We start from the raw sequence: 12,599 nt of genomic DNA on the forward strand, positions 1-12,599 counted from the left end.
CTCCTCCTTTTTAATTCTGCTCACAGGCAGAATTAAAATAAGTGAAGAGAAAGAGATGTAAAGACTTCCAACTTGTACACCTTCTCCAGCAATGTAATACAGCATGTTTTGTATTGTACAAGATGGTGAAAACTGATCATGCATTTTGAACGCTCTATTTTGTTAAATGAATCCAAAATTTATCTAAGCCTGTATTCTTAACACACTCAAATTACGATTGACAGTTTGTCCAAAATGTGCAACAAATATACAATTCTGATTAAAAAAAACTATGCATAAAGTTTATGGCACTACAGGCGCCACATTATATATATATTTTAATCATTACGTTCACATGGCAAAAAAATATTTTTTCTAAACATATACAGAAATCAACAAATTTCAAACAAAGAGCAAAAATGAAATTGCTCCTATCTAGCTCAATACATTAATTTACATTTACATTAAGAAAATTTCAAATCAAAAATGCCAATTTCAGATTTAGTGAGTTCTATAATGTCGATATATAAACATATGAAGGACCAATTTTTTTCAATAATTTCAACACCTTCATGATAACTACAGTACTTATTCTAACAGAAAAAGATGAATTCAAACAAAACACTACAAATATTGTAGCTTTATTTATTATGAATTTCATACCAGGAAACTTTCAACATCAACTGACTGACAGGAAAACAGAACTAAATAAATGAAATATAGTTAACAAATTATAAAATGTATAAAGGAATTAACTTCTCGCATTCCAAGGCAGAAAAAAAATACAACTTTTTGAAACCAGGTTATTTATTTAAAATGGAATTAAAATTACAATATAAGACATTAAACATGTAGTTGAATGAGCTAGAAAGAAAAGAAATTTCAGTTACAATAATAATCTTATTGTAAATTCTTATTTCCAAGAAAAATGATTCTTAACTCCATAGACTTCCGATGCCTGATGTTAAGAAGACATTTAAAAACTTGAGTGAGACAAATTTCACATACACAGTTGCTACTTGAAGGAAACACAAGAAATTTTGACCTTAAATCTGTAAGGTTTTCTTAACACTACAAAATTCGTAAGTAAATGAAATTTCACTACATTTAAACATCTTTACACCTCATTTCTTTTGAATGCAGCATGCTGGTTATGTAACAATGATATTCCAGTCAAACAACAATATCACAAAATGAATATTTACATGATGGAGACAATTTCACCGTTAAAAATTGTAAAAGCAAAAGAAAACTCAAGCAGCACTCTTCTTTCCTTCTTTCTCACCACCTTCATCATCATCGCAAGTATTGCCAGAATGCCATATCAATCTTTCTTCATAGAATTTAATTACAATTTGAGGGCACTTCACATTTGCCGTCTTAGATGGGACAAGATCTGCTTCATCGCATCCCTTCCTACAAAAATCAAACAAGCATTATATAATAAATACATTCTGCAATGTTGGAATAACACATAAATTTATTCACATAAAATGTACAGTTTTTACTTTTTATTTGAGAAATGAATGAACTAAGGAGTGAGGAATAAGACCTTTAAAGTAACTTAAATGACTTGGGTTCACCCAAAGTAATGCTCTATAAAATTTTCAATTAAATAATTATGTACATTGATCACTTAATAGCTTTATCAACAAAATATTTTTAAGCGTCAAATTTCAAGAGTTATATAACTCATATTATCATAGAAGCATTACAATATTTTGTTGATTAGACTATATATTTTCCTAATTTACCATCAACTGGTATATAATTTAAATATCCCTATTCTGTAACAGATGTTTTAAACCATTTCATCAACTATCTCTAAGATACACTAATAGCAACCAGGATTTCTCATGACTAATTGGCTTAAGATTAAGGAAATGTCGATCGTTCCAAAGTTGTAATCAGGGTGGTCAGCATTACTATTCTCTGGATCTCCCCATTTTCCACATCTTTCTAAGATCTTCAGAATGATGTCACTTTATTCTCTTAAATTATTGCACAATATGTTCTTAACTTTATTTGAAAAATTATTTTACTCTTAACTAAAATCAATGTAAAATAAAATTTAATTCTTAGGGTGGAATTTTTTTTACTTACTGAATTTCACATAAGCTGCAACAATATAAAACTTTTTTTTTTTTTTTTTGCAAATGCATTAACCAACGCCAGAAGATACATGACCACATAGATTGCTTTTCACCCAACCAATCATATCTCAGAACTGTTTGTCAAATTTACTCACAAAAAATGAAGTATGAAAGTATATGCACATTGGTAGAGTGCTTAAGAATGAAACGATTTGTTTCCTTCCAGTAGGATCTCCCTAATGCATACTGTTTACCAACCCATCAATAGAACTGAACAATAATTTTATTGACAAACAAACATTTAAAAATACAAAATGAAATCTGCCTCAAAATAAGAGAAATCCCTCAATGAAATCAAAATTGTATTGACTTTTAGCTTAAAAAAAAAAAATCATGCCAGTTTAATGCTTAGCTAGTAAAATAGAGGTAAAGTGTGTGTGTGTGTGGGGGGGGGGGAGAGAGGAAGATTATGAAACATACCTATAATGTATCAAACAAATTCACTTCTCATTTTTAATTTTTCAAAATTATAGAGCAGTTTGTTGAACATATGGGAAATTTTAAACACACACACACACACAAAAAAAAAAGGTTAAAAGAAAATATAATATCCATTTCATGATGTCCATAGCATCCATTAATATGAAGAATTTAGTAATTCATGTTCATAATTTAAAAAAATAAATAAAAGTAAACACAAGTTTTACGGAAATAATAGCAATAATGCCCAATACTTCATAATTCAACAAATCTCTGAGAAGAGGGATAAAATTATTAGAAAATACTTATTTAATTAGGATAAATTGTTTTGTAATTATATTAATGAATCAATATTTTACAACCAGTTTTGAATATTAATACCCAAAATTCATGCTTTCATTCTCCTAACACTGGTATGATGGATTTAGCGTTTGAAGGAAGATAAGAGGGGAGGGAGCTCCATTTATATTGTTTTAAATAAAACAGACCATTAAAGCTTAAAATCATAACAGCAACAGAAGCTGGGCTTTAGTTAGGCTGCCTTTTCCCATAGTACCTAAAACCATTTTTGATAATTATGACAATTTATTGTTCTGGAAGGGGGGGGGGGGGAAGACATACCATTCAGCAAAAACATTATATAAGTCATAAATTAGATATGGTGGTGAATCTTTCTCTTCCATAGTCTATTTTAGACTCTCAACAAAAGTTTGATTTTCATTAGTTGCCAACAGTGTTCCATTTTACTTAAAAATATCAGCAAATTGTATTCGATAATAATTACTGATTTATATAAAAAAATTCCATCTTTGTAAATAATTTTCATCTGGTTTCACAAACGGTTGGCCACCCAGGTAAAATTCAACATTTCACAAATCGGTCAGATTTAATTGCAACAGATAGAAATGTTTATTTTCTTAAAAGCTGGAGTGTAAGAATATTTTGAAGTATATTTATAGATCAAAATAAAATATTACGGAAATCATTTAAATCTTTCTGAAAGTTAACTAAAAACTCAATTTTAAGATGAATCAGAAATGTTTTCTTTGAATATTTTGAGATACTATATAAATTAAGAAAATTATTCAGTAGTACACTTAAGACCTCAATGCTGAATGAGCCTGTTTTCAGCAGTCATATTTAAGGAGAAGGGAGAGAATGCTTGGTTTCAGTAATTTTTTTGTTATATTAATTGCAGTTTTATCATTTAGTTTAATTTAAAGAAATATTGCATGAACTGACAGGAAATTAAAGAGACATAATAGTAATAGGCCAAAAGGGATCCCAAATGAGATTGCTTATAAAAAAAGATTTTTCATTTCTAAAAAAATCCTCTGACTCCAGTAAGGCAGCTTTAGGTGTGTACTTTCTTTACAGCGAAGGTCAGCACTATTTCTTGAAGGCAGTGACTTCTTCAAGCCCACTTCCATGAATCTTAAGGCAATAGGGATTGGGGAAGCATTAAATAGTATTGCATACTTTTTTAATACTTAAAATAGAAGAAAATCAACACATTTTTCTAATCAATGCCAAGCCATCTTTAAAATATTAAAACTATTATAATATAAAGACAAACTATAGGATTACCATTGTGACTCAGTTACAAGGCGTTTTTGCACAAAACACACAGCAAATTTTGTTATCATGGAAGGAAATCATTTTGGATACCCAGTGCATTATTCTGTAAAAGGGTTGTCAATTTTTTAAAAAAAATTCTAAATAGAAAGTGCTCCTAAATAACATTGAAAGACAGGAAAACTTCAGATTGTAGCATTTTTCTCTCCTCTCCATACAAATCTAAATTCCTTGTTCAAGTGTCATTCAGAAAATTTATCTTTAGTCGTGAATTGTTATTCATGTACTTCGTAACAGTTTTTGTATTTAATCATTTGTTGTTATTTTTTCATTATAAGTAAAAGACAGCATGAACTAACTTATCCGCTTGGATGAGTTCATATTTTATAACAGCACGCTTAGAAAGTCAGATAGTTCAAGAAAGTTTGAAAGGTCTTCAAAGTTAAAAAGCAAATGAAACAACATTGCATTTGATTTTCAAAACCACTTAGAATTATCTATACAATTTATTTTTAAGTTCACAGGACAGCATCCCATATCAGTAATGTTCGATTTTCTATTCTCAACTATTCTTGAATTCATTCTTCTCAATTTTCAGATGACAGAGAATTTTAGATTTTTAAATACTCCGTCCACCAAATATATTTAATGGGTTTAAACTAGTTTCTATAAATCGTCATCTCTAAAATAAAATTTATTACAAGTCATTTTATGAATTTTGATGTTATAACAAAGTATTACATTATCACAAGTACGGTTTCCATAAGCTATATGAGGACTGATAAAACTAAGATTACGAAAGATTAAGCATCAACATTTTATATTATTAAAAGATAGTAAGCATATCCAAGTATATATTCATTAAAAAAAATTAAATTACCATTTGATCAAAAACATCAATTCTCCACCATTATCAGTAGCACCAATGATTCTTTCAGGTTCAAGTTGGCGATCAAATCCTCTGGGCTTTTCCTCCTTTAGATTGAAAGCATAAAACATCAAATTTTAACAGGAGGGGCAGATGAAAGTTAGTTTATCCATTTATCACTTCACCAAACATTCAAATATTTTTTTAATGCTAAGTAATAATCTGCATTTTTATTTGACTAGTTATTAATACATTTTTATTTCCTTTCTAATATTAAATAAAAAGTTTCTATAATGTTTTTTTAGCCACAATAATAAAAGATAAGCAATTTTAAAGTTAACCTTAAAAATATAGTAAGTTTAAGAGTTTTTCCTATTATGAAATATAAAGGAAATTAACACATTAAATGACATACCTCTGACTTTTTCTTCGCCGGAGCTTCAGTTCCCTGCTCCGCTCCATTCAACTTTCTTTTCTTTTCAGATGACTCTTTTCTTTTTTTATTCCAATTTTTTTCAAACTCTTCAATGATTTCAGGACAATCCAAATTCTCTTCAGGTTCCCAAGTATTTTCTGAACTGGGGAAAAAGTCATTTGTTAATTGAATTATAGTCATCACATGCTATACATTCCCCCCCCCAAAAACCAAATTCATAATAGAATAAATTCTATGCATGTATATCAAAATTTTTTTAAATCTGTGCACACAGAAGTCTTTAAAAATCTTTTACTGCAGCCAGAACAAGGCTTTTTAAACCCATTTATCACAATTATTTTATCAGTATTAAGAACTTAAAAGAACTAACATACTGAACATTTTATTAAAGTTATTGAAATGTATAGGTAATACAAGGAATTTAGAAATTTGTAATTTAAAGAGACGAGATAATCTTTATGGATGGAGTTGCTTTTAATGATCAACAAGGTTACAATTTCTTTTCTCTAATTTAAATGTGTTAGTCTATTATATTCCATTATAATACAAATAATTAGCTGATCACGTGAAAAAAATTTAGTTTCACAATGTAAAGATTTCAACGCTGAATTTTCAAAACTACATATTGTTATATTGTATTAATCAACTGCAATAAAATTTTCATCACCTGAAAAAAATTTCTAGAATTACAATGTCACCAGTAAAAATAATAAGGTAGATAATTAACCATTTACAGCAAATAAATTTTGTGATCATGTTCTTAGAATTTTATAAATTGCAATGAGAACTTTTAAATACTTTGATCCTTGTAAATTATCATATTTTTATCTTTTGTAAGAAGTAATTCACACGAAAGAGCTGCATGTTAGCAATCATGAGACTACTCCTTCATGCATTAAGTTTCAGACTCTGGTTACACCAGAGAAAACATTTCATATTTCTTATGTTAAACAATTCTTTAGAAAATGATTTCATTTTTTAAAAAGCAGACGAGGAAATGGTCCACTAACTTATTTAACAATAGATATTTTATAAATCCTCCGATTTTGTTTTCAAAACACTAATATTTTAGCGCACTTTGTTAATTTCCCCATCATATAGAGACATAAGTATTTTTGATTACTGTTCGTTTCAATATTCTGAGACAACCACTTTTCATCAATTTTATCTGATTAAGGAGAGAGACATGGAAGAATGAGCACATTTCCGGAATTCGTCTTATTCAATACTTTTTTTGTCCAACCCTTCCACATGTATGTTAATACTGTGTCGTTTCTGACCGTATTATTTTAATTCAGCCTGCGAATAATCCGAGTTTATTTTATTGTTAAATGTAAATATAGCCACCTTTTATCTTTCCTCTCACCCCTATCTTGATGAATTAAACCTATCCTAATGCATGTGTAAAAGCTCGGAGGGTTTTAGAATTTATTGTCAAACAATACTTGAACTTCAGAAAAATGTATGTATGCACAAATAATAATGCAATAAAAATAAAGATATCATATTTTAGTGTAATTGAATATACCTAATTTAATATACTAAATTATTGATACAAAACTATCTCAAAACAATCAATATCACACAATTCCCAGAAAGTGATAAATCTCATCTTGCTCTGAGTTTTAGTTTTATTACTATGTATTTTATTATCCATAATTTAAAGTCTTGTCAATATCATATAATCCATAAACAAATGTTTTATCTATTTACATATTCTCCAAGGAAAGATAATGCTATCTTATAGCTACGACTGCACAAATGAAACTGAGAGAAATAAAACACTAACTAAAATAAAATAAATGCAAACAGGAAAATTGATAATTAGCGAGCATGTTTCTTATATTCACATTTTATTCTGTATACACTCACAAAAATCCAATAATTCACACACTTTCCCAATCACAGTTGATATCAGAGAGAAATACTAATATAAAGGAGCAATCTCTGGAAAGGAACTGGTCTTCTGATAGACCTTCCATTCTGAAAACCCAACACAATCATGAATGACCCTTCTAGACAAGGTTCAGGCATAAGCCATAAATGCAAGTACGCGATATATGACTCTGAGGGCAGAATCCACATATGCACTATTTTCCTTGAAAAGTTAGTGAATTGCATTTTATATATAGTATTTGAAATTACAATAATCGTAGAATATTCTAATTGGTTTGCTCTATTTTATATTGGAAAAACTAGTCAAGAAAATAAAGGTTCTGCCAATATTTTTGTTATTGTTTGAAATGCAGACGGCATCAACAGTAGATTTAGAGGTCATGAATTGGCATATGAAATTTAATTTTCAAAATTAAGGGATTTGGCTGGTGACCTCTGTAATAGGATTTCCCCCACAGTGAATTATACAGGAAAGCAGTGCCCCACCATTTTTCTGAAAAATGGAGTGTACAGAAAGGTGGTTGATATTGCATTTAGAAGGATATAATGCATAACATAAAGCAGTAAAAATCAGACCAGTGGTTTGAAACGGTAATTTTCAATGGTTTGCTATCCCTATTTAACATAATGGATGAAGGAAAAATAAATAAATAAAGATCTTACTCCGGATATCCTTGCCATTTAAGAAAATACTCAGTCTTTCCAGCAACTATCCGTTTGTCAAGGATCTTTTCTACAATGAATTCTTCAGGCTCATCAGCAGGAACCTCAGGTTCCCCAGGGACAGCTTTTTTATCATCCTTCTTACTTTTCTTAGACATTTTTTCTAAAGCTAGAGAAGAATATAATATTGCATTAATATATCAAATTAATTCAGAAATACAGATTTAAAAATCTCAAATGAAGATATTCACTTAAAAATAAATATTTAAAACAACATTACTAAGGGAAGAAAGATAAAAATGTACCACAGAAGTTCAACTGATATTAAATACCAAATCCTTTTTGTAATAAACATCATTAAAAATATGGTCTAAGCGAAAATTAGTGTGCACCAGCTGTTTGTCGCCAATATTGCAACCCATCGGATATCTCTTATAGCAACCGTACTGCTGTTTTGTTTACTACTTTTTACAATGGTTGAGTTGTACATAAACTACAATTACATTATGAAAAATGTTAAATTAAAAAATATTTATTCTTTTGCAATTTTTAATTGTCAGTATGCGCTTTAAAAAAATCGTCTGCATTCTCACTTTAAAAGACAGCTGCAATGGAATTCTTCACAATTCTCGTAATTCTTTTGGTGTTATAACGGTTGGTCTTCATAATTTGTTATGTCGGGAGTATTTGTATTTCGAACCTGTAGAATGGATGAAGGGCGAGTTAAATATGCACACACATATATTTTACGAGTTGATGAAGTTAGGAAAGGATGCTTGTTTGAAATTTTGTATTGAGAATGGTTTGATATCGAACCTGTAGAATGGACGAAGGGTGAGTTAAATATGCATATATATATATATATATATATATATTTTACGAGTTGATGAAGTTGGGAAAAGTATGTTTGTTTGAAATTTTGTATGGAGAATGTTCCACTTGCTTAAATCTCCGTTTTTTCTTTTCTTTTGGTTATGTACTGTTTCTGTTATCCACACAATCTTTATGTTCAATGTGCTAGCGAAGCCACTAGGTTTCCGCTCCTAGTGAAGCCGTACGGTGTTTTTTTTTTTTTTTTAAAGTTAAAAAATTTTGTCCAGTGCCTTCTACAGATGCCCGAGGGGGGGAAAAGAATGATAACCGTAACTGTTCCGCGGAAGTATTTGTTTATTTTGTCCGCCATCTTTATTGGCGACTTGGCATTGTTGGCGCAGCTGGGTGCACACTAAAATTCACTTTTACCAAAAATATTATATCTGATATCAAATGAAATTGTTTGAAAAAACCATCCATTAGAATTATATCTATCAATATTTAAATAAAAAGACAAAATATTAGCAAGCAAACTCACATATTCTAAAAGCGATTTTATATCACATCTTAACTCGAGTTTGGTACAGCTTGGCCTGTATTGGCCCTTGCGCCATAAAAAACACACAATCAAATCAAATATATCACCTCACTGTAATAATATAAACACTCACTGTAATTCCATTAAACAGCTGATGGAATGGCTAAATTTCAGTTATATTTGAAAGACTACCCATAACAATACTAAATTGAATAGATTCTGTTGTTACTTCAGTTCTGCTTTTCCTCAAGATTTCAGTGCTTGTAGTTACATTTTAATCTGGGTATTCTAATATAAACATCATGTACATTTTTCGCAGTTGTTAAAAATTAGCAATTACTTTAACAATAGGTCAGTTACAAACTTCTTTAAAGTAGGATTTATCCTTGACTGATAGCACAATTATTTTATCTGCCATAACTTATGAACTGTAAGATACGGCAAAGTTGCCATAGTATTTTGGGATCCACATGGTCCCTTCTATCATCATCTTTCATTAGGTAGATTAGGTCTAACTCGAATTGTGTATATATACATCAGGGATGCTACTCAAATCTGGGGGGGGGGGGAAGAGAGAGGGGATTCCATGTATTTTTCTTGTACATATATTAAAAAAAAATGTATCATCTAGAATTAGCAAAACAAAATTTATATAATGGGAGGGGGAGTCTATATTGCATCTCATGCTCTTTAAATTTTAAGTAACACAAAAGTAAGGACTCGGGTGAAACAAAACAAAACATCTTTGTCATAATACATATAACTTAATAATAATAAAAAAAAAAACATTAAAAAGCAAGATCCCCCCCCCCATTTATTCAATTTTGGCAATTCAAGCATTAAGGCTTCAATCTCTGTAGATTTTTCAACTATTGCTTTCATGGAGCTAAAGATCTAATCAGGAAATAAATTTTGTTTTCAAATAAGGTACTGTATGGACTAACATTTTTTTTTAAAGGTAATTTCACTTTTAGTGAACATATAAGAAAATGTTTCTGATATATTTTTGAATGAATGAAAGGATGAATGAGATGCAAAAAGTTTCAATGCTCGTAAAAATTCAGCTTTAAATGATTGCTCTTGAACTACAAAGTTCAAAATTGGTTTATTTTCAGTCACTAAATCTGACATTTTTTGATTTGATGCACCATTCTTTTAAGTGAGTATCAATGATGACTCACTTGAACTGAAAATAAATCTTGTACATCTTTTAGCATAACTAGTAAGTACATATTTTCTCATATTATTTACATTTCTTATCTTCTTACAAAGCAAGCAAAATGCAACAAATTCAATAAACTCAAATAGGGTAGATTGAACACCACTGCACTACTTCAGCAGATTAAACGTTGCTAATCATGACAGAAAAATGCATTCTTTCGTACAGTTGCAGAGGCCTGCGCATGCTTACTGCCTGCAATCTGGGCATCTCATGGAAAAAAGAACTGTATAGCAAAGAGAAACTAGACTTATCTATACAGCAGGGGGGAGAAATTAGAATAGGAGCGATTTTCAATATTACATAATCGTGAATGACAATGCTTTGTTTTTGAAAGATATCACTACAATCCTTAAGAGATCAGCATTTTTCAGATAGGAAAAAATAACTAAGAAACAAAATTCCTCATTTTTTTAACAAAAATTTTCAGATTTCTCTGCATTTTTCCATTTGCTGTTTTTCTTACTGTTCTCTCAGTAACATAGCAACCCTGATTCATTCAATCATAAGAGTTAAAGTAATATTATATTGCATTTCATAAGTTTTGATATATGCCATTACAATCTTTGCATTGTTCTCGTACTTTTATTATTGAAAAATTTCATATTCTCCTAGGCTTCCTTCCCATCTTTTCTTCTATCTAAGATCGAATAGCAGAACTTTTGGTAGATACATTCAAATACATGTACAAGATTTATGAAAATTCTTTTTTTCCCCCTTTTCCAAAAGTATATCAAATCTCATATTATTAAAATTGCCACGATTTTTATTCTTTCAAAATTGGCTATAGAAAGAATTAAATTTTGACAAAGAACAAGTTCAATTTCTCACTAGTTTTTGCTTACCAACAACCTTCCAATAACTAAAATTCTTTAGTTCCTGCCACTTGGTGTAATTAAATGTTCTAGATCATTTTATAAAATCTTATGTTATCAGTTCTTAATCATTTTAAAACAATGATGCTAGCTAAACTAACTTTTTTTAAAAATCAGTTTAAAGTTATTGAAAAAGGGCACAGTATAGCCTTAAAAATTAAATTAAAATATTAACACAAGATATCAATATAATGGAAAAAAATTACCCAAAGATGTGACAAAATAATAACAAAAATTAAATCATATACCAACATCAAAGAAGAAATAAAAAAATTGTCACCCAGAGGCGATAAATTACTAATTTTAAACTTTCAAATTTAATGTTTAATTCCTCTTAGGAAATTATATCAAATTTGAAGTAGCTTCGGCTTAAAATTAAACAAAATTTATTCTATGAAATATCTTTAGAATTATTTATTTGGCCGAATGATACTAACTTCCGATGCATATTATCAATATATAGGTTTGGAACAACGACAAAAAAAACAAACAATTTATAATGAAACTTGAAATATTTGAAAATAAACTCGTACATCTAAACAAAAAAATTAATTATGAAGATAAAATATTTGTTAGTAGCAAAAACGACAATGAAAAACATAATAACATGTGAAATATTTCTAACATACGGAAAAAAAAAGAACAAAAAATGTATAACCGGTACTTTGTGGAAACGAAAGAAAACATAATGGAAGTTGCGAACCGGCGATTTCCAATCATAAATAAACTAACTATTTTCTAAAAAGTCCAAACAATAGGAGAGAAAAGCCACAATTAAAGCTCATAATTATTAGACGCAAAAAGTTAATAAAAATTACAGCAGCATTTCTTCACTACTAGTATCGTACATCAAATTAATTTTAGGCGCCAATTCTTAAATCGACGCTAAGAGCAGTAAGAATGATAATTTTTGATATAATGCGATATTAAAAAGCAAAAAAACATGATTTTGCCTCTCAATATTACAGAATAATATATAAATCAAGAAAATTATATAAAAATATACTTCACATACCAAAACCCTGCGAAACCACGAAAGCTCGTACAATAGAATGATTTATTTCACTTCAGTTCAATTCCACTTCAGCTCACGATGTCTTAATATTTTAATGTTGAGTACATATACGGATTTAGAATATAATGAGAATTTTTCTTCGTATATAT

At 29.3% G+C, this 12,599-nt stretch overlaps 1 protein-coding gene across 1 annotated transcript; it reads right to left on the minus strand.

Moving 5' to 3' along the window:
- Positions 1-604: 604 nt before the first annotated feature.
- Positions 605-12,523, minus strand: LOC129969019 (chromobox protein homolog 1-like). Its single transcript, XM_056083415.1, has 5 exons — positions 12,451-12,523; positions 7,991-8,159; positions 5,411-5,573; positions 5,008-5,102; positions 605-1,395 (listed from the first exon to the last, which is right to left on the minus strand). The coding sequence occupies exons 2-5, from the start codon at positions 8,146-8,148 to the stop codon at positions 1,233-1,235; spliced, it is 579 nt and encodes a 192-aa protein (XP_055939390.1). The 5' UTR covers positions 8,149-8,159; positions 12,451-12,523; the 3' UTR covers positions 605-1,232.
- Between the last annotated feature and the right edge of the window lie 76 nt (positions 12,524-12,599).

The sequence above is a fragment of the Argiope bruennichi genome, chromosome 5 (genome assembly GCF_947563725.1).
Source record: "Argiope bruennichi chromosome 5, qqArgBrue1.1, whole genome shotgun sequence".
NCBI lineage: Eukaryota > Metazoa > Arthropoda > Arachnida > Araneae > Araneidae > Argiope > Argiope bruennichi.